The 19457-nt window shown below is 43.7% G+C and overlaps 1 protein-coding gene across 1 annotated transcript in view; it reads right to left on the bottom strand.

Moving 5' to 3' along the window:
- LOC111864744 (1-acyl-sn-glycerol-3-phosphate acyltransferase alpha) overlaps positions 1–19457 on the bottom strand; it is a 65610-nt gene that overhangs the window by 28647 nt on the left and 17506 nt on the right. Inside the window, exon 2 of the mRNA XM_023852238.2 lies at positions 8991–9178. Coding sequence (XP_023708006.1) covers positions 8991–9175 — 185 coding nt within the window. The 5' untranslated portion in view covers positions 9176–9178. The remainder of the gene's footprint in view (positions 1–8990; positions 9179–19457) is intronic.

Raw genomic sequence — 19457 nt, forward strand, 5'->3', positions numbered from 1 at the left:
TGGCTCTCAAAGTTTTAGAATGATTTCAACTTTATAGCGTTGCCTTTAATGATATGACAGAATGACGTTAGCTCACGAATACATGTGAAGAAACGAAGGAAGTTAGTGGGACAGTAAAGTAATTTATATTAGGCAGGTACCCAGTTCAAAGTCTTGGGGTGGTCACCGGCTGTCTTCAGCTCAGTTCTATTTGGCTTTGCTCTGGAACCCGCTGCAATTATTTAGAGAGAGGAGGCACTGACCATCTCGTTACAAAATTATTTATCATAATCATTTGTGGCAATCTTACCGTATCATTCGATGCTGCATAACTTCAAGAACTGAATCAGTGTCATTAAATTGTGTACGCATCAAGCAGACATGGCCATGTTAAGCCAATTAACCGAAGTGTTGCTACAGAAGTCAGCATGCCATGACTGGTGAAATAACAGCAAGTGGGATTTAGCGATAACAAATTTAAGCTACTGCGTACTTAGAAGACCTTCTTGGGACTGGTAACTATGAACATCACTCTCTGACAGAGTCTACCACAGGCTAGTTGGCAGATATCGTAGACTATTTGTTGGCCGTACACATGCAGTCTTATCCGCGAACTCTGAACTGAGGCGGGGAGATCTGGGGTTAAGGTTTGCGAGGACTCATAGCATTAGTTAGCCATTTCCGGTTTCTGTGGAGCCGGCTATTAATACCACGGATTGAATACGCTGCAACAAAGGTTTTCATACCGTGATTCCTTTAAGTAGTATACAATACATAAAAGATCTGTCTTTGCCGGTTAGCGAAAAACACAGTTCTGCACATTGTAGCAGTTCCAGGTGACATCAGGAATGGACACAGCTTTACCAACGCCGAACCCCCACAGCAAGTTATATGCTATGAGCCAATAAATAGAGAACATGGGGGTGGGGGGTGGGGGCGGGAAAGAAATGTATATAGAATATTGGTGAGAAAGCCAGAAGGAAACAGATCACTAGGAAGACATAGACGTAGGTGGAAGACTGTCAAAATGGATCTTAGTCAGATAGGATTGAGACCAGTGGACGGCTCTCGTGAACACGATGGTACACCTTCGATTTCCGTAAAATCTTGGGAAATTCTTGAGTAACTACGCACCTGGTGGGTTCTCAAGGAGCGCTTAGTTACGTGGAGTTAGTTAATTCCTGAGGTCTCGATAACTTTCCTTAGAGAAGGTGGCGATCCCCCCCCGGTTTATGTCTTACAATTTGAGCTTCCGTGTGCTTTGGTTAAAACCATGTTTAAACTGGTGAAAACTGTCCATGTGTTTGCGGGCTTGATCTGGACCGACGTCTTTCTCCTTGACCAAAATCCTGACCCCCAGTTCACTTGTCAGAGAAGTAGTTCTATATTCGCGTAAAAAAAGACGTCGTTTGTTATGCAAGGCTCTCATCAGTAATGTAAGAGAGAACCAAGCAGCAAGAAAGTGCTTGCAGACTGCTGTTACTTGGCTTCTTCGACCGGGAAGTCTGAGACAGTATGCTCCCACGAAAAGTCCGCACAACTTCTGGTAGACCATGCGGGATAACATCAAAGAGCGTACACTCCTTAAACGTGTTTTGTTGGACTGACATATTACTACTTACTTACTCATGGAGCTGAGCCCTTCTGGAGGAGCCGCCAATTCTGCAGCTACTCAACAATTTCCCAGCATTCTATGGAACCCGAAGGTTCATTACCGTGTTCACAAGAGCCCTCCACTGGTCCCTATCCTGAGCAAGATCTATCTAATCCATACCATCCCATCCTATCTCTCCAAGATCCATTCTAATACTGTCCACCCACCTATGACTTGGTCTACCATGTGGTCTCTTTCCGTTTGGCTTTCCCACCAATATCCTATACGCATTCTTCGTCTACCCAATTCGTGCTACATGACCTGCCCACCTCATCCTCATTGACTTGATCATTCTAATTATACCTGGAGAAGAGTACAAGTTATGAAGCTCCTCATTATGCAGTTTTCTCCAACCTCCTGTCACTTCATCTCTCTTCGGTCCAAATATTCTCAACACCCTGTTCTCAAACACCCTCAGTCTATGTTCCTCCCTTAATGTCAGAGACTAAGTTTCACACCCATGCAGAACCAATACAGAACTACCAATACAGAACTAATTTCTATGTTTTTGGACAGCAGACGAGAGGACAAAAGGTTATGGACTGAACGGTACCAAGCATTACCCGAGTTCAATCTCCTCTTAATTTTCTCCTGAATCAGGTTTCTATCTGTTATCGTTGTTCCCAAATATGTGAACTGTGCCACATTTTCAGAGCATCTGTTTCCTAGCTTTATGTCATGATTTTGCCCTGCATTTTGGTGATGGACTGACATATAAATGAGGATAATGTATAATGTGTACTTTGGAGACAGAGTTCCTAGGTGCTGCAGCCACATCAGCACCTGGCGACAGAACTGTACGGAGCCCTGATGGAATAATAACGCTCATCAATAAGGGTGTAGTTACCACAAACTGAAACGAACTTTGGAATTAATACTAATATTATCTCAAATTTGGGAATACAAATTTTATATCATGCCACGGTTTCGTGTACTGATTTATAAGTCTATTTTTTTTTGTTATTTCGTCTCATTGTTACTGGGGTGAAGCGTACTATGAAAATATGCTTCATTATATTTCGCTCTTATTTATGCAATGTCATTGTTTCAAATCACATGATAAGAGGAATGTACGTTCATAGGGCCCAAAGTCTTTCACACAAAAACAGAATAACAAAAAACTGTGCTTGCTAATTGTTATGAGTCTGTTTTTAATCATTGCTCAGTCCGATTTAGGGACTCTTCCTACTTCGCATACGACGCACTCCATATAAATACGACCTGTAAGTAGCAATTAAAATTTTGTGAAACAAAATATTGTGATGTATTTGCTCCATGCAGGACACCCCCTACCCCGCCAGCGGTGACGTAATATCGGAGCGCTGTCACTGCTACGGTAACAAGACCAGTCAACCCTCCGTCCCCTTCCCCCGCGGTGACGTAACAGCACTTCCCACTGTGACGTAACAAGGGGACCAGCGCTGTAACACCAGGAAACAGGGAACGGTATAAAAAGCCGGCTGAGCAGTATGTCAAGAGAGTGTGTGACCCGAGGTGATTGTGGATCCCGGAGGAAGTTGGCTGCCGCCTGCAGAAAGGTGTCCCGCCGTGCAACAGTGGCATGGTGCAGGGAAGATCGGGCCAGGAATTATGCTGAACGAGGAATACCGAAAGGACGGGAAGAGACTGGAGGGGCCGGGAAGGCAAAATTGGAATAAAGAACCAGGACACAAGACTGCAGCTACGACGCAGGAGGGAATTCAACAAGAACCTCAAGAAGACCCTAGGGCTGGAGATCGGGAAACGAGCAGTTACATTTCTAGCGGGTTGCAGACAATCAAGAACTGAACATTGTGGCGGGACCCCCCAACCGAAGCGGAAAAAGAGGCTGCATGTGGAGTAAGAGCCGGATATGGGGGAGCACCGGCCATTCCAGGAGTTAGGGTCCCTGCTGTTAAGAGAGAGAAAGAGATAGAAAGAGAAAAGCTTTGGATGATGGTGAGAACCTGAACTGCCTGGAAACTTATAAGGGAACCGCTCGGGACGAGCTGCCCTTAAGGAGGGAGCGGATGTAGCGGTTGGAGAATAGTCGCTGCAAGAATAGGAGCCGAATCGCATGAAGACGCAACGAACAGGAATCCTCGGAAAAGAAGGAAAGGCTCTTCGGGACGATAGCCTTAAGGAGGGAGAACTGTAACGTGGATAGCCAGAGCGTTTCTAGGCAACGACCTGCAAATAACCTTCAGTCGCGTAAGCGCATTCAACAATAGGATGAATGTTTAAAGTTCGTTGCTAGGCAACAGTCAGTGCGCCAATCTACTAGCGATGTAACTATCACGTAACTGGCTTTCTATGGCGTCTGTGCCGCGACCGTTGCTATTCGATCATTGGGTAAACATGTTACAACAATATAGGCTGTTTTCTGTGCATGGTCGGTGCGGAGGCTACATAACGAGATTCCAGGTAGTGTTTCAGAATATTTCAGAGAGTTTAAGTGTTTCAGTGTTAAGTGACAGTGAGAAAGTTCTCGGTGGAAGATAGCCACGGAAAGTTCGTAGTGTGAAAACTGGGCGTGTGATTAGAATACTTAAGAGTGGTTTGAAGCGCTAGTTTCTGTGTTGGGATCCACTACCAAGAGAGGACTAGTGTGAGTGTGTGTGATACAGTGGATTATAAAGTGTGTGAAAATCAGCGATAGCGCTGTAATTTGAGTGTGATTAAGAGACGTTGTAACCAAAGTGTTAATAAATCCAATCATCCGAACTAGAACCCGCCCTTCTCGGCACGCGTACCACCCTACACGTGACAGTATAAAGTATTTTCTTCCTCTTTACCCCACGTGTTGGTCAGCGGTATACATCTGTGTGTGCAGCTGCAACGGCGATTCAAATCATACCGGCAGGCGTGTTGAGACTCACGCCATTTGTAATCATTCTGTCAGAGCCTCCATGAAATGATATTAGCAGCTAGTGTTCTTATGTTTGCGAGGCGTAATGGTGTGATGGTGACTTGCAACATACACATATAGCAAGTAGAGTTGACTAGTTTTACTTCTTGCAACACTAGCTGATTATGTCGAGAAGTTTTTAGAATTAAAGCAGCAAAGCAAAGCCACAATCCGCTTCAACAATGAGAAAGACCGAATTACAAGCAAACTTATTCAGCCAGAATCACCAAACTAGTTGGCTTACAGGGCAACCTCTTCTCGCCGTCTGGTTCCAATCTCAGTTGGGTCACTGGCAACTTAAATGAGGTTTTCATGGGTTTCTTCTGTCCTTTCAGGCAAGTTGTGAAGTATGACTTCACATTAGGCCACAAACTCTTCCTTCCACATTCTTTCCAATTCATTATTAATTAATTCTTATATTTTCATTTATATATATATGATTTGTATTTACACTTATAATCTGAGTTACTGATAGCGTCACTGAATAAGGAATAAATAAATAAATAAATAACCAAGCCCTTGGTACAGAAAAATGAAAACTGTAATATACTAGATTTACTTGGGGTTACACGTACAGGATATTCTAGTTTCTCTGATGCCTTGTACGTGTTGGTTATCTAACTTCAAGAAACACACCCGCGATTACAGCAACATTAAAAGAACATTTACATACTTGTTCCCAAGACAAACCACTAAGGGTGTTTTTAAGCTGAAACACTCCCAACGAAATGTGGCAATTTGAAATGGAGGGGACGCAACACACAAAGCTAGGGCCTTACTGCTTGCTGTAACGAAGCCGGTATCATTTCTGAAAATCGTAATATACAGACATAAAACGTAAAATGTTATTTTAACCCTGGTTTTCAATTAATAAAGCACCAAATCATGAAGACGTACGGGGGGGGGGATGTATGGCTCCACTGTTCTTAACTTCGACATTAGACAGAGGTGAGTGGTTAGCTTCACGCCCTGGCCAATTAAACGTGTGGAAACAGCAGCCGGTACCCAGTGCACAGGAGGTTGGGTGGAATTCACATCTGGTTTGAACCTTATGGAAAAGAGGAAAAATTCTTGCCCTTGCTGGGAAACTAACCTTGATTCTTCGATCGTCCAGCTTCTAGGTAAAGTACTACAGATAAGAGAAGAACAGAGAACGAGACGCCGTACGGTTTTGTAGTAGTTTACCGACTATCCGAGAAACATACTGCCTCCAACTTCATGGTATTTTTAAGATTACGACAGACTCGGTATCTTCTCCTGAATCATCGGTAAACATCTACCAGGCTACACGGCGCGACATCCCAGAAAACAGCAATAATCATACCGTTGCGAGAATCTCAAGTGTCACATAAAGTATTGTAGCTTGGAGAATTATTTTAATGCACAGACGGTAGTTGACTACACATTTTAATGTTATTTGTACAACTTCTATGGTACATGTAAATGAGACATTTCTCAGTTGACTCGAACAAGAGGGCAGTTAGGAACCCTTTAGTTCGCCAAGTGAATGTCGACTCCCTTCAATATACATACACTAGTATACAGGGTGTTTCACGACTTTAGGGCATAACTGCAGGAGGTGATTTCCTAGGTCTTTGTGATAAAAAAAGTTCATATAAACATGTGTCCGATTTTGGACGGTTACGGAGTTATGACCGTTTTTTCATTTCCGTACACGCCCTCGTGTGAACCGTGTCTATCATCTGGCGGGTCGCTATTTTTAGCCAGCTACAGACAGAGCGTGCTCGTTATCTCGACACTTGAGAGGTACTTAAGGCGTGGTTGGTTGGTATGTAGGGCCACGGCTAGTGTGGCGGCTACTGGTGTTCACAACAGTTCTCATCTCGGTGCGTCTGTTACGTTCACGATGCCATTTACATTTTCATTTGAGGAGTATGCAGATATGATTTATGTGTACGGGTTTTGTGACGGTAACTCAGTTCTTGCCGTAGCTGAATATCAGCAACGGTTTCCGAATCGTAGAATACCGAACTGGAGAGTGTTTACTGGAGTTTACCAGGCATTGCGAGATACCGGTAGGTATTGCAGCCGAGCGTGGTGTTAATGTGGGCGTCAATGAAGAAGGCATTGTTCGTATGGTACACCGCAGTCCACTTACGAGTACGCGAAGAATTGCCAGCCAGGTCTCCAGACTTAAGCCCACTGGATTATTGTGTGCGGGGTTGAAAGAAAGAACTGGTTTACAAGGTGAAGGTGGAAACGCGAGATGCTTTCCTCGGTCGCATTCTGGAGCCGCTGACCACATAAGAAACAGCAAGCTGAAGCTGCTACGTTCTACCCGCGCGGTTCACAACCGAGCGGCAGCCTGTGTTGCGGCCGGCGGTGGCATTTTCGAAAATAAGCTTTAAGCACCAATAAATTCAAATTGAAGGTAATTTCACGAAGTTAACTTTACATTCATACTTTAAATGTATGATGTATTATGCTGGTTTATTGTTTTGTTCCGTTTATTGTCAGTAATCGTCACCTTCTATTCTGAGTTTAAAACGGTCATAACTCCGTAACCGTCCAAAATCGGACACATGTTTATATGAACTTTTTTGATCACAAAGACCTAGGAAATCACCTCCTGCAGTTATGCCCTAAAGTCGTGAAACACCCTGTATACAGAATGTCCGGATTAAAGGCATAAAAATGATACCTCGGAAACTAATTGTCTGTCATACAGGTATTCGGCTGATGTCATCGGAAAGAAAAACTGTGAAGTTTTATTTTTCATGCCCGGCTTACGCATATGCGCCAGCTGGTGACCTTCGGCGAGCTCAGAAACGATGTCGACACCACAGGAACAGGTTCAATGCGTGATGTGGCTAGCAGAGTTGCAGTCACTCATGGCTGTCCAGGGTCGTTTTAGAACGCAATATGGACGTGGGCCTCCTACACGGAAAAACATTCGGTTCTGGTACAAGAATCTGAGGACTGCAGGTAGTCTGCTGCTTGTAAAATCTCCTGGAGACACGGACCTCTGAAGAAATGTCAACCGCATTAGAGAGGCATCCCAGCGAAGTTCGTCTGCCAGCTTGCAGTTATACATTCCACGTTCAACAGTGCACAGTGCGCTACACAAATGGCTCCGCCTAAGAGCGTACAAGATTCAAATGATTTATGCACTAACACCGAGTGACCAAGTAGCACGCACAAACTTCGCTCTGGACAGGCGAGAAAGAATTGACGCGTCAACCGATTTTCCCTGTCAAGTGCGCTTCTCGGGCGAGGCGACGTTCCATGCCAGTGCAGTTGTCAACAGGTGCAGCTGCAGGAGTTGGGGCAGTCAAAATCCACATGTCACATGTGAGCTGGAGCGAGGCAGCCCCAAAATGAATGTGTGGGCCAGCTTGATGCATGGAAATTTGATTGGACAGTTTTTCCTTTCGGACGTTCGTACGTTGACATTCTGGAGCTGTATGCGCTGCCCCAATTACCACCTCAAACTATCCTCTAAGAAGATGGGGCGCCGCCACATTTCTGCCACCATTTTGGGAATAACCTGGACAGAGAGACGACTGGGAGATGGATCGGCAGAAGTGGGTCAATTGCTTGGCCTCGTAGGTCTCCAGATTTAAACCCAGTGGATGTTTTCTTGTCGGGTTATGTGAATAACATTGTCTATCAGGTTAAGATCAACGACCATCAACACCTGAAAGCCCGCATAAGGGACGCTGTGGCTACGGTAACACCAAACATTCCTGTATATTTGTCGTGCCACCAAGGGAGCCCACATTTAAATTTACTGTGAAAGTTATATACTCCGAAAAAATCTTTGATACTTTCCCTTTGCAATGGTGTAACCCATAAATGTGTATAATAAATGCTTTCTGATGTATAATGATTTTATTTCCAATAACTTTCATCCGCACACTCTTTACATATATACATAACTGAGCCGGGATAGCGCAGTCGGTATAGCGACTGGCTAACGGCTGGACGACCGAGGGATCGGAGTTCCAGAACGGTAGAGGCAAGAATTTTCTTTTCACGTCCTCCAGAAGGGTTGTGGGATCCATCCGGCTTTCTGTCCAATGGGTACAGGGGTTAAGCGCATGGGACGTGAAGCTGGCCACTCACCTCCAATTATTGCCGAGGTAAAAAAACGTGGAGGACCGATTGATCGAAGTTCCAGTCCCGGTAGGGGCAAAGAATTTTCTCCTCTTCATTTCGTCCAGACCGTCTCTGGGGTCCACCCAGCCTGCTATCCAATGGGAAGGGGGGGGGAGGAAGCGGCTGGGGCTTGAACCTGACCACTCACCCCCAAGTAGTGCCAAGGTCAAGAAAACTTGTATCTAAACAACCACTCCCCTTACGCCTCCATGGCGTAGTGCTCAATTAGTTAAGAATATGGTAAGTTCTATCATATATGCTGTCACTGATCCCCAGTGAGCCACCGTGTTCTGTTGCAAGAACTTAGGAGTAACAGTGTACAACAGTTATTACTTAGGATAACACACTCACATGGCGTTCTTCACATTCAGAGGACTGAGGCAGTAAAAGGGGATGCAGCTCATTGCTGTGAAGGACACGGACACGACGTAAAACACGAAGCGGCTGTGGTATTGCAAGGCCCCGTGGCAGTTCAACATGAACGTCAGCAGGACCAGAACCACGCCCACCAGCAACAGAAGATCCAGAGGCTCCATCTTCTGCAAGAACAGAACATCGAGTCAGTACGATCTGCTATGAGGAAGGCGAAGCGGCTCTAGTACTGGAAGGCCCAATCGGAGTAGAAAATGAATGCAGCAGTAGGACCCAAGCCACGACCAAGAACAGCAACTCTGTCTTCAAGTAGGGTACAGTGACAGTACGGCGTGTTATGTGGAAGCTGAAATGCCTGTGGTAAAGAAAGGGCAGAGGAACAGGTTGGGTTATCAACGGTTACGGAGCAGGGTATGTGCGGAATTCGAGAACAGTTTGGATAAAAGTGACTGTAATTTTATGTTTGCAAGGGCATGTGCGTCCTTGAAACGAAATGGATAATAATAATAAGAACAATAATAATATGGTGATGTCATATGGCGTGCTTTTCGTGTTTTCTGCGCAATTATGCCTTTGCGTTTTCATATGACGAGGGACTGTACAGACACGATGTACGTTTAAGCGTTTTGCTCGAAGAATATGTATGCTGCTGCTCAATTGCAGAGACAACTTCGAAACCAAACGGTTCGGACCAAAAGTATTTAGCAGTATCTTCCAGACTGACAGACGGCGTTTCATTCCCTAGCATTTCTGCTTCAGCAGAGCGTCGGTACGACGAAATATCGCTGAAGAAGAGACTTAATTCGTATTGTGCATCGGAGGCCTGGAGTTGGTACGCGAAATTCACCTCACAGCTTCAAGCTCCACATTTTAGTCCCCCAGCCGCTTCTAGGGAACTTTTGTGGCGGTCCACAGCATTTGCCACCCAGATCTGTGGGGGCACATGAACGGCCCAGTCCATCAGTAAAGATCGGAAACACGAGATGCGTTGCTCCGCCACATTCTGGATGCTGCAACTGGGACAAATGATGATCACCACGAATTGACTCGAGCTGTGTGATCAATTTACAGACGAGCCACGATATTTCTGAGACTGACGGTGGTCATTCTGAGCAGTTGTAAATTCAGCAATTAAAACCGTATGTAAATACTTGGTTACTTATTTTTATTAGTCTACTTTTCCTTTTTTTTTTGAAAGGGGAGGCTTATGGGATCAGCTTGCTGTGTGTGCGTGGTTTTATCCTTACTACCCTTCCCTAAACGGCCCGTGTCGTATCAAAGGAAAGCAGGCAATCAGTTCATTCTAGAACTTCATGTTTTCTTAACACACAGGTAATGATAAGTCCACAAACGCTGATATACGTATTTCTCACTTGGAATGATTTCAGGTATGATTTCTTGAAGTTAATAACGCTTTATATAATAGTCGTATCTTGCCTCTTTCTGTCGTTTTCTTTAACAGCATCGTCTGCTAAGGGAAGGCAACAGAAGAATATTCAAAATCTTACGTTCTTTCCGCTGCTTGATGAGCTGAAACTTTCTTCAGTTTAATGAAACCGCAGGAAACAACACTACCGATATACGTACTAGCAATTCTGTATAGTACTAAGTTAATTATTTCGACGTTAAACGATTCCTACAGCCGTCAACTATGTCAACGCGGTAACGCTTGCTTCCGGCACAAATATTTGGACTGCAATTTAATGATCTCGTTACACTGCTCAGCGCTATCTACTTCGGGACATCAGCACTGGTCGACAGTCATGTGTTGCGCAGGACGGTTGTCAGTCGAAGGTTTGATTTGTGAGCATTGCTCCTCTGGACACAAATATATGTATCCTGAAAGCTGCTAGTCTGATACTGCGCTCTTCGATGTTTGGGGAAAGAAATGAAAATCTTACAGCAGTGCTACATTCTCCGGTCAGAGTTGGGGCTCTCTGCATCATGCACAAGGAATGGGACAGTTATCATTAAATCGCGGTCGGACCAGGGTCCACTTTCTCACTGGAAATTCAGTCGCAGCGTCCGAACCAGAAACTGTCAACATAATAGGATCTACACTAAGGCCGCAGAAAGATGTCCCAAGTATGGCGGGGATGGCAAGGACTAAGACTTCCCCTTCGTGCCTACTCTTGCGTTCCCTTCCAGTCTCCTCTGGCTTACGTCAGTAACCCCAAAGCACTTTCCGCTAGCTGCCATTATCACGTGCTTATCATTACATCCCACTGTTGTACTTAATTCGGAATGTCTAAGGAACGCACGTGAACAAATGAGAAACAGATAGCAGGGTGCAGTTCACAGTGTGCCGACTATGAGTTTGTCCACCGTGTATTAACTGTTGAACTGAGGAAATGCAGTGTGTGTTCTGCACGAAAAACGAACATACTTTCACGTGTCATACGGTTCGCGTGACTAAGTTAGCGGGTTCTAGTTGGGAAGATTGGATTTATTGAATCTTCGGTTATAATTTCTCTTAATTACAATTAATTCAGCGCTATCGCTGATTTACACAATTTACAGTTCACCGTTGCACACGCACTTGGATTCTCAGTTTCCACTAGCCGTATCCTAGCAACGGATCTCAACACAGAAACTAGCACTTCAAATCACTATGAAGTCTTGTCGTCATTTCTTGCTCAGTCTCCCTGGAACCTCGGAACTCAACTAAAATCTCTTCTTGGCTCTTAACTACACTACACTGCACTCTGCACCAATTTAAGCTGAAACAAGTCTTCGTTATACAGGCTCCGCACGGACAAAATATAAAACATAAGCCACGTGATTCCTAGCCAGCGAGTTCATTGGCGCGCTGACTGTTGCCTAGCAACGAGCTATAACATTCATCCACTGAGGCTCATCTTCCATTGTTGCACGCTGGAACGTGTTTACAGAGTTGTTACCTAGAGACGCTTTGAGCAAATCCGTTACCGAGGGTAATGTTTAAAACTCTTTGATCTGGTAGCAGATAATAAAGTAAAAAGATGGGAACAGGAGAGGCGTGTGTCACATGAGTCAAAAAGGGCTACTAAGAATATTTTTTGGAAATATGGTACAATGTAGGAGAAAAGTGGGAAGATCCACACTGAAGTGCAGAGAATGCTTTAGGAGAGCAGACAGTGACTACATGGAGGCAAGGAAAGTAACAGAGAAGAAAGGAAATCTGTAGAAAAGAAATCCAAGGCTCACAGAGAATCGTAGAGCCAAGAATATGTACACGGAGATCCGTAACAACTGCACAAATCTGTGCAAAATTTTCATTAATAAACCTCCCGACTTCCAGCTCAGAAGTTTATCTGATGTAGTCTCCACAGACTGTACAATCACCATTTCTGTAATTTTAAACAAACATGACATTTCTTCATGGAGAAATTGTAGGTATGTTTCTAACATTAGTCTGACAGGGAATATGGCCTACCTGTTATGGCCCTCAACGGAATAATTAATGACTATTTCGAGCGGTTTCTATGTCATTATTTTTCGCTTCAATAAACATGTCACTGTCTTATACACGTATAATACAAAATTTTACTATCGTACTGAGAATGGTGGTAGAGTTGTTTCCACCTCAGATATTCGCAGTGCTGCCATTCTGCATTACTGATACTATATTAGGAAATGAAAACTGTAGACATGGGGGTTGGCCTCCAGTGATATGACATCCACACAGCACACTTTAATGAAAATTTAGTTACCGCAAAGAATGCTGTAAATCTAGCTTTCCTTAACTGGGAACTAACAGTTATTTACGTAGCTGCAACTAAGCTAAGATTGTAGTCATTAGGCCAGATATTTTTTTTTTTCCTTGGCACTACAGCCCCAGTGGGCCTAGGCCTACCTCCATGAACTCCGTTCACTTCGGTTTTTCTAGATCTTACACATACAGTAGGACTCCTTGGGCGGGTGATCAGCTCGTCGCAAGGCCTCTACCTGTACACAAACACAGAAAAACGCACACAAACATCCATACCCTGAGTGGGATTCGAACCCACGGTCTCGGCTTCCGAGCGAGCGAAGACAGTGCATGCCTTAGACCGCTCGGCTACCGTGACCGGCCAGTAGTGTCTTTTAGATAGTCTTATGATGTGGCAATTAATGCTGTGCAATTAAAACTGAGCTTGTTCCGCATCCTTGACAAGGACGGCCAATAGAATGCCCTCAAACCCCATTTGAGTCAAGGAGGCAGTCATGATTTTTTCCAGAGGGGGGGGGGGCACAAGTCTTTNTGATATCTGGTAAACATATGGATAATACATATTAATTCGTTTCTTCTCCCCCCCCCCGCTCGCACCCGTGGTTTCAGAATCGTACGGGGACAGAGAGAGAAGACAAACGGACAGACCGAAGACGAATGCTCCACAACTGTTTGCGAACTGAGCATCCCTAATCTGGTCTAAATTATGCCACATTTTTTAGAGCGAAAAGTAAAAATAAAATTTTCTTGAATGACGTCACACGAAATGTAGCTCGAAGGTCGCAGTGCTAAGACCGCTTGGCTCCCAAAACGAAGTAAAGAGTGAGAGGAAAATAAGACAGATGACAAGGGGCGGTTCAGCAAGTGACGACCAAAGGTAACCTAAACGAGCGGGCTAAGCACATCACTGAGGAGGGCCGTTAAAATAAATTCTGAGACCGCATTAGAACTTACCATGTTCTTGTTTAATCATTCACTATATTATTCTTCCATCTGACCCTATAAAACTCATGTAGCTGATGAAGCGCCTCCAATATAAAACAGGTACAAACATTAACCGAAGAGGAGATATCCTATGTACGTATGAGACATTTATGTACGTCGTCATAAAGAGTGAGGCAGAACATTATATTGTGAGTAGAAAGTAACAATATTGTATTTTCAACGTATGATGGGGGCCAAAATTGCCTTGCCGAATATACAAGGATTGCCTGCTCAAGGTACAGCTTACCCTTAAAGATGTTTTCGACAGTTTTACTTGTAAATTCGATACTGGAATTGTTTTCGTGGACAGGTTACACTCGTTCACGGACGCGAGAGCTTGGCAACAGTCGATTACACTAATCCATGATAAGCAACACTGACATTCGCGACCTCTGAAATCAACAGCCTCAGTTATCCATCCCCCTTATCAGCACTGCGCTGAGGAATTTCCGCGGTGAATAATTCCCTTTGTTGAAACGTTTAATAACATGATAGTTATGGTTCAAATTTCGCGTGAAGTATAACCTCTGTCTTTACAGTTATGCCACTAATTTAACAAGAAACGGTTCAGCGATAGAATACAAGCCTGCATAAGCTGAAATTATTATAAACATTATACGAGCTTTGAGGTCTGTCGGACTGTGCCGTCCACATTTCTGGAAGATTGATCACTTAACCACGGACAGAAAGCAAAACTCGACTTCGCTGAGCGGTGCTACCATCTCGCTTTAAAATCTTCAATTTGCCCAGTGCGCAATGACCCCGAAAAACTTGGCCGGAAAGCATAATCAATGAAAACTACTGAAAGTCTACTTTTAAGAGATACAGAATGTGACGGTTTAATTTACGACGGAAGTAAGACATTCTGGCGACACAAAGAGGAGAGCCACTTCTGAAGGACACAGCATTTATGTTGGAATTTACTTCTTTAATATTCAATATTTGTAATTTGAAAATGCGACATGTGGCAGGCACACTGTGAAGGCGCACAAGCCCAACGCATCCTCGAGCCGTGCTCAACAAAATCCAGTCTGAAATATCTTCCGAGAGAATCGAAGACCACAAACCTTTGATAGTTCGACGCTATTTGTGGATAATTATTCGTCGTGGTAGCTAAAGTCTACAAACAATACAGGGCTATTATAAAATATTTTGATGTGTTTTCATAATGGTTACAGATACAATTGCGGAACAACTCGAATGCAACATGGGAACTCAATGTTTATCCGGAGATGTTCGATACGTGCTTCATTAGTTACTCTGTATACGTCAACATAATGCTCGAATGCTTCCCATGTACGCCACAACTGACTCATCCACGTTGGCTATTGCGTCTGAAATTCATTCTCGAAGCTCTCTAAGGGGCTGTGACGTCGGAGGCTGGTACACTGTACCTGTCTTTTAACACATCCTAACCGGGGTCTAGGAGGCAAGATGTGGGAATTGTTCGTATGTTATAATCAATGTTGCCAACGAAAACTAAACGAGTCTCTTTGCTGTTTTCAAGTTGCCTCATGTTTGTATCTGTAACAATTTCGAATATACAGCAAGTTCTTATCACCCAAACCATGTATAACAACCGTTTTCCAACTACAATGGCTAACATAATAGAAGCAACTTTGTTTGGTTTAATTGTGGACAGCAATAAAATCCACAATATTTGCAAGTTTCCGAATACAGGAGCCACTACCTCAAGATGCCCACGGTGAGGCTAATGAACGAAGAGGCCTAAGGCCTACGTGTGGCTCGAATAAATACGTCAAAATGAAAAACAGTAGAGCCAGCTGCTCCAATGCTACGTAGACTACCATAAACAACGGACAGCGTCGAGATTTCTGCCGAAAGTCACACCTGAATGATGAGCATTTATGGTTTGTGTTCCAGAGGTCCACCGTTCATATATCATCGTCTTGAATGAAAACTTCCGTCGTTTTTCTCAGTTCTATGAAAAGTCATAAGAAGACAGTTTATAAAAGTAAGTAAAGTAAAGCTATCCCTGTAACAGACCGTGGAGGCCCATAGGGTTGTGAGACGTTGAGGCTCCCACATTATTTAGACAATCGACTCAAAGATGGCGGTGAGGTTGTCAGCCTTACGCGCCGGCCGCGCTTTACTCCACAGGAAAATTAATTAATTAATTAATTAATTAATTCTTGGTACTCATTTCTGTTAGAGGCTGAGTAAACCCCAGGGCCTAGTGCGGCTGGAAGGTTCAGGTCAACTGAAAAAATCCAATGACCTCATATACAGTTTATAACCATTCATTAAAAGTCATTCAGAATTATAGAATCTCTCGACTTGTAAAAGAGCATCTTAAAATTATGTTAATGATAATAACTATGTTGAAATAAGTCAGCAATTTTAATAAACCTACACTAAAACCTAAAAATAAGGCATATACTGATAACTAATCTAGTAAACCCCAAAGTTCAAGTCTGTATCGTAGACAGAAGAATGTAATCTCACACTGCTACAGGCCATTATGATTGCTACTGCGTATCATACACAGGATTAGTTGGGCAGTCATCATACAAATATTCTTTCCTACAGAACAAGCTTCAGAGTGGGCATTCATTGCAGTCGAAACTCTACACCGACGGGGGATGATGCGTTATGATTTGAGGCTCTCATTGGCATGGCTATGAAGATGATGCCTTCTATGTAACTTGGCTGAGAGGCAAAAACGTTTCGGAGGAGCTTACTGACTCCATTTTCTGCGTCGTCCCTGAAAACAGAGTTCCGCAGTTCCGCCGAAACGTTGGTACCTACACAAAATTACACGGAGTCACATCCCGTAAGACAGAAATAATAATAAATTATTTTATGAAATTATATAACTATCCAAAATGTATAACAATTTAATTTTTATGAGTTTTAATTTATTTTACTACTTATGCTTTGTTTTACTTCATAAATGTTTATTCCTGTGGCTCAGACTGAAATTCGATGAGGGATCTGCTTCTCTCTGTTGTCACATGTTTCGTCGTTCTAGGGTTGTCTTCAATACAGTCGCATACTTTATCTCAAACATGTTTTAGGGTACATCACACATTGAGCAAACAATCAGAAGGAAGAAAAGTCCCATGTGTTCAACAAAGCCCCTGGAATGACGATTTCTGTTTGCTTCCTACGCTGAAAGTAGACTCAAGTTACATGCTAATCATGAAGTAAAGACCGACAGCAGTTTCCAAAGATCGTTCGGAGACACAATGGCAAAAGACAAGTCTTTTTCTTTTTAAGGAGACGTATGGATACGAGTATATCATTTAAAGTTTTAGTTAATGGCGTGGAGAAGTTCCTAGTCTCCTGACATGCGTTATTGACTAAAATATCGTACCATATACTGCATTTGAAAATTCATAAACACGTCTTGACCTAGTAAAACGTTGACGGCAGTTACGGGAAGGCCATGGGCATACCCCAGCTTCCTTGAAACCCAGGAGGTTAGGGCAACGATAACACCCTAGGCTTATATTCGCAACGTGCTCGGTTCGAATCCCCAACACCGGCTATCAACAGATTTTTCGTGATTCTCCTCAGTTCCCAGGAAACTACCGGGTTATTACGACCGTTTCTTTAAGATCCTTTCCAATTTGTAATTCACTATCATCTACTCATCCGACGCTACAGAGCGAGATAATGACAGGGGCGTGCCGCCAGAAAGCCTCAAGGACTGGTTGAGGAGATCAGAGTTGATTTCACAGGCAACGACCAACTTTTCCGCTGCAACGCCTTCGAATCAGAATGCTAGGAATTCCTAACAGTGGAGTTTCCACCGTTACATACGAATCGCTGAAGCAGCGTTTCGATAGCTGCGGGCGGAATTAACCCTTCGACATGGTGTTCTCTGTTGAGTAAGAGTGCAGTTTATAAGACTCCAGCTTCGAAGAGACCAGTCAGTAGTAGTCAGTCTTCAGTTTGGCTTCGACTATAGCAGAAGCAGTAATTGGGATAGTTGTGAATAATTGTACTTGCGAGTGTAGAAGAGAGTGGTTAATAAACATATTCGCCAAATCCGAGACCCGCGTGAATTTACTTGTCGCGTTACCTACGAAACCCGTAACAATATTTACACAATGCAAACACGCTGGCTAGGTTTCTTCACGTCTCTTTCTGACGACGAAGGCAAGTGTGTAATTAGTACGGTAAGAATTGATGTTCCATTACAATTTCATGACAGTGCTACACGACACGACACTTGGAATCCATTATAACTTCAGATATACTCCACCTAGTACAAATACATGAAAGAGCAGGTCACAATGGCCCGCTAAAACACTGGGATCGTGGGTTCGAATTCCACTTGAGGTATGGATGTGTGTGCGCGTTTATTCTGTGTTTGTGCTGTCCTGTGTGTAGGTATCGGCCTTGCGTCCAAGGAGTCCTACCGAGTGTGTAAAAGATCAAGAAACTGAAAAGCGGCCAAGGTCCGACACAGGACTGTAGAGCCACAGACTGAGAGTATGTGGACCGTGAATGTGTCGTCAGTTGGGGACGTAAACTGTGACCTCATCATTAGGAATACTGGATACTGTTTTCAACAGCTGGTATTCATACTACAGTGGGAAATTCGAACGTACTTAGGTAGGATTTTACTTTCGCAAGGTTGCCTACACCGAGTATCAGGTACGACTGTCCGCATTTGGACGTGGACTTGAGCCCATGACTCATGAAGAACTGCGTTCAAACTGTTTACCTAAGGACACATTGTCATAGGAATCAGCCCTCTGTTACTTCAGGCTGTCAAAATACATAAGCCAGCGAGCACTCTGATATTACTGCCCGCTGTCACGACCGTGCGTTAACCACGAACCCTTAAACATGCCACAGACTACTTTATTTATTAGTCTGTAAGGTTGCAAAGTAAAGCCACACGCAGCTGTAAATCTGACAACCCTGCAACAGTTTAAAAGTGTAAATAAAGCTTTGAATTTGTTTCATTCTGACCCTCACACTAACACTGTATAAACAAAGCGTCAGTGAGCAATACTCACTAATTGAGAGGGAGATAAATGTTATTAATTTTAGGGATCATGACCGGGTCAAAGGATTGGGAGTACAAAGCACATTCCTTTGAGACAACGCCTAGTTTAGTTTGAATATAAAGTCCTTCCTGAGGTTCAGGAAAGCTAGTTGTTCATAACTGGTCTGTTCGACTGTACGTCGCTTTGCTTAATAAACCTATCCTATCTTCTACCAGACTGGACTTTGAATATTTTCAAACTTCGATTGGACTTCGCTCCACTCCACATCCTGTTCGTCAGCTGCAATTTCCTGGCACTCTGATAAAACACACAGCTACCGGCGATCTCCACGTAAATATTTGGACATACTCGTAAGAGATCTAAATTTGTTTATATGGGACGACACGACTGCACCGACCAGCTACCACTTCGTGTTGCACGTCTTACACTATAACAACATGGCAATGATGCACATTTAGTACTGAAACCTTCGGGCATTCTGTACCATAGTCCCCAATTTACTACGAACACGCAATGTTAAAGTTCGGTAGTTTGGAAACTATTGAAGACAATACGTTCCATGCTACTGCCCAGTTTGTATACTGTCAATTGGGTACAGCTTTGGCCTTCAGTCTGCTGCTGAAAGTAAACACGGAACATGGGACTGCGTAGGAGTGGGGTCGTGTTGAACAGCTCCGTCTCTCTCAACGCATGTAACCAATCTTCGTGAATGAATCTGCTAGCACAGAGAGGTCATCACTTCCGCTATACCAATGCTTAGTAGGTTTAGTACACTTATCTCTTGCA

The sequence above is a fragment of the Cryptotermes secundus genome, unplaced genomic scaffold, assembly GCF_002891405.2.
Source record: "Cryptotermes secundus unplaced genomic scaffold, Csec_1.0 scaffold780, whole genome shotgun sequence".
Taxonomy (NCBI): domain Eukaryota; kingdom Metazoa; phylum Arthropoda; class Insecta; order Blattodea; family Kalotermitidae; genus Cryptotermes; species Cryptotermes secundus.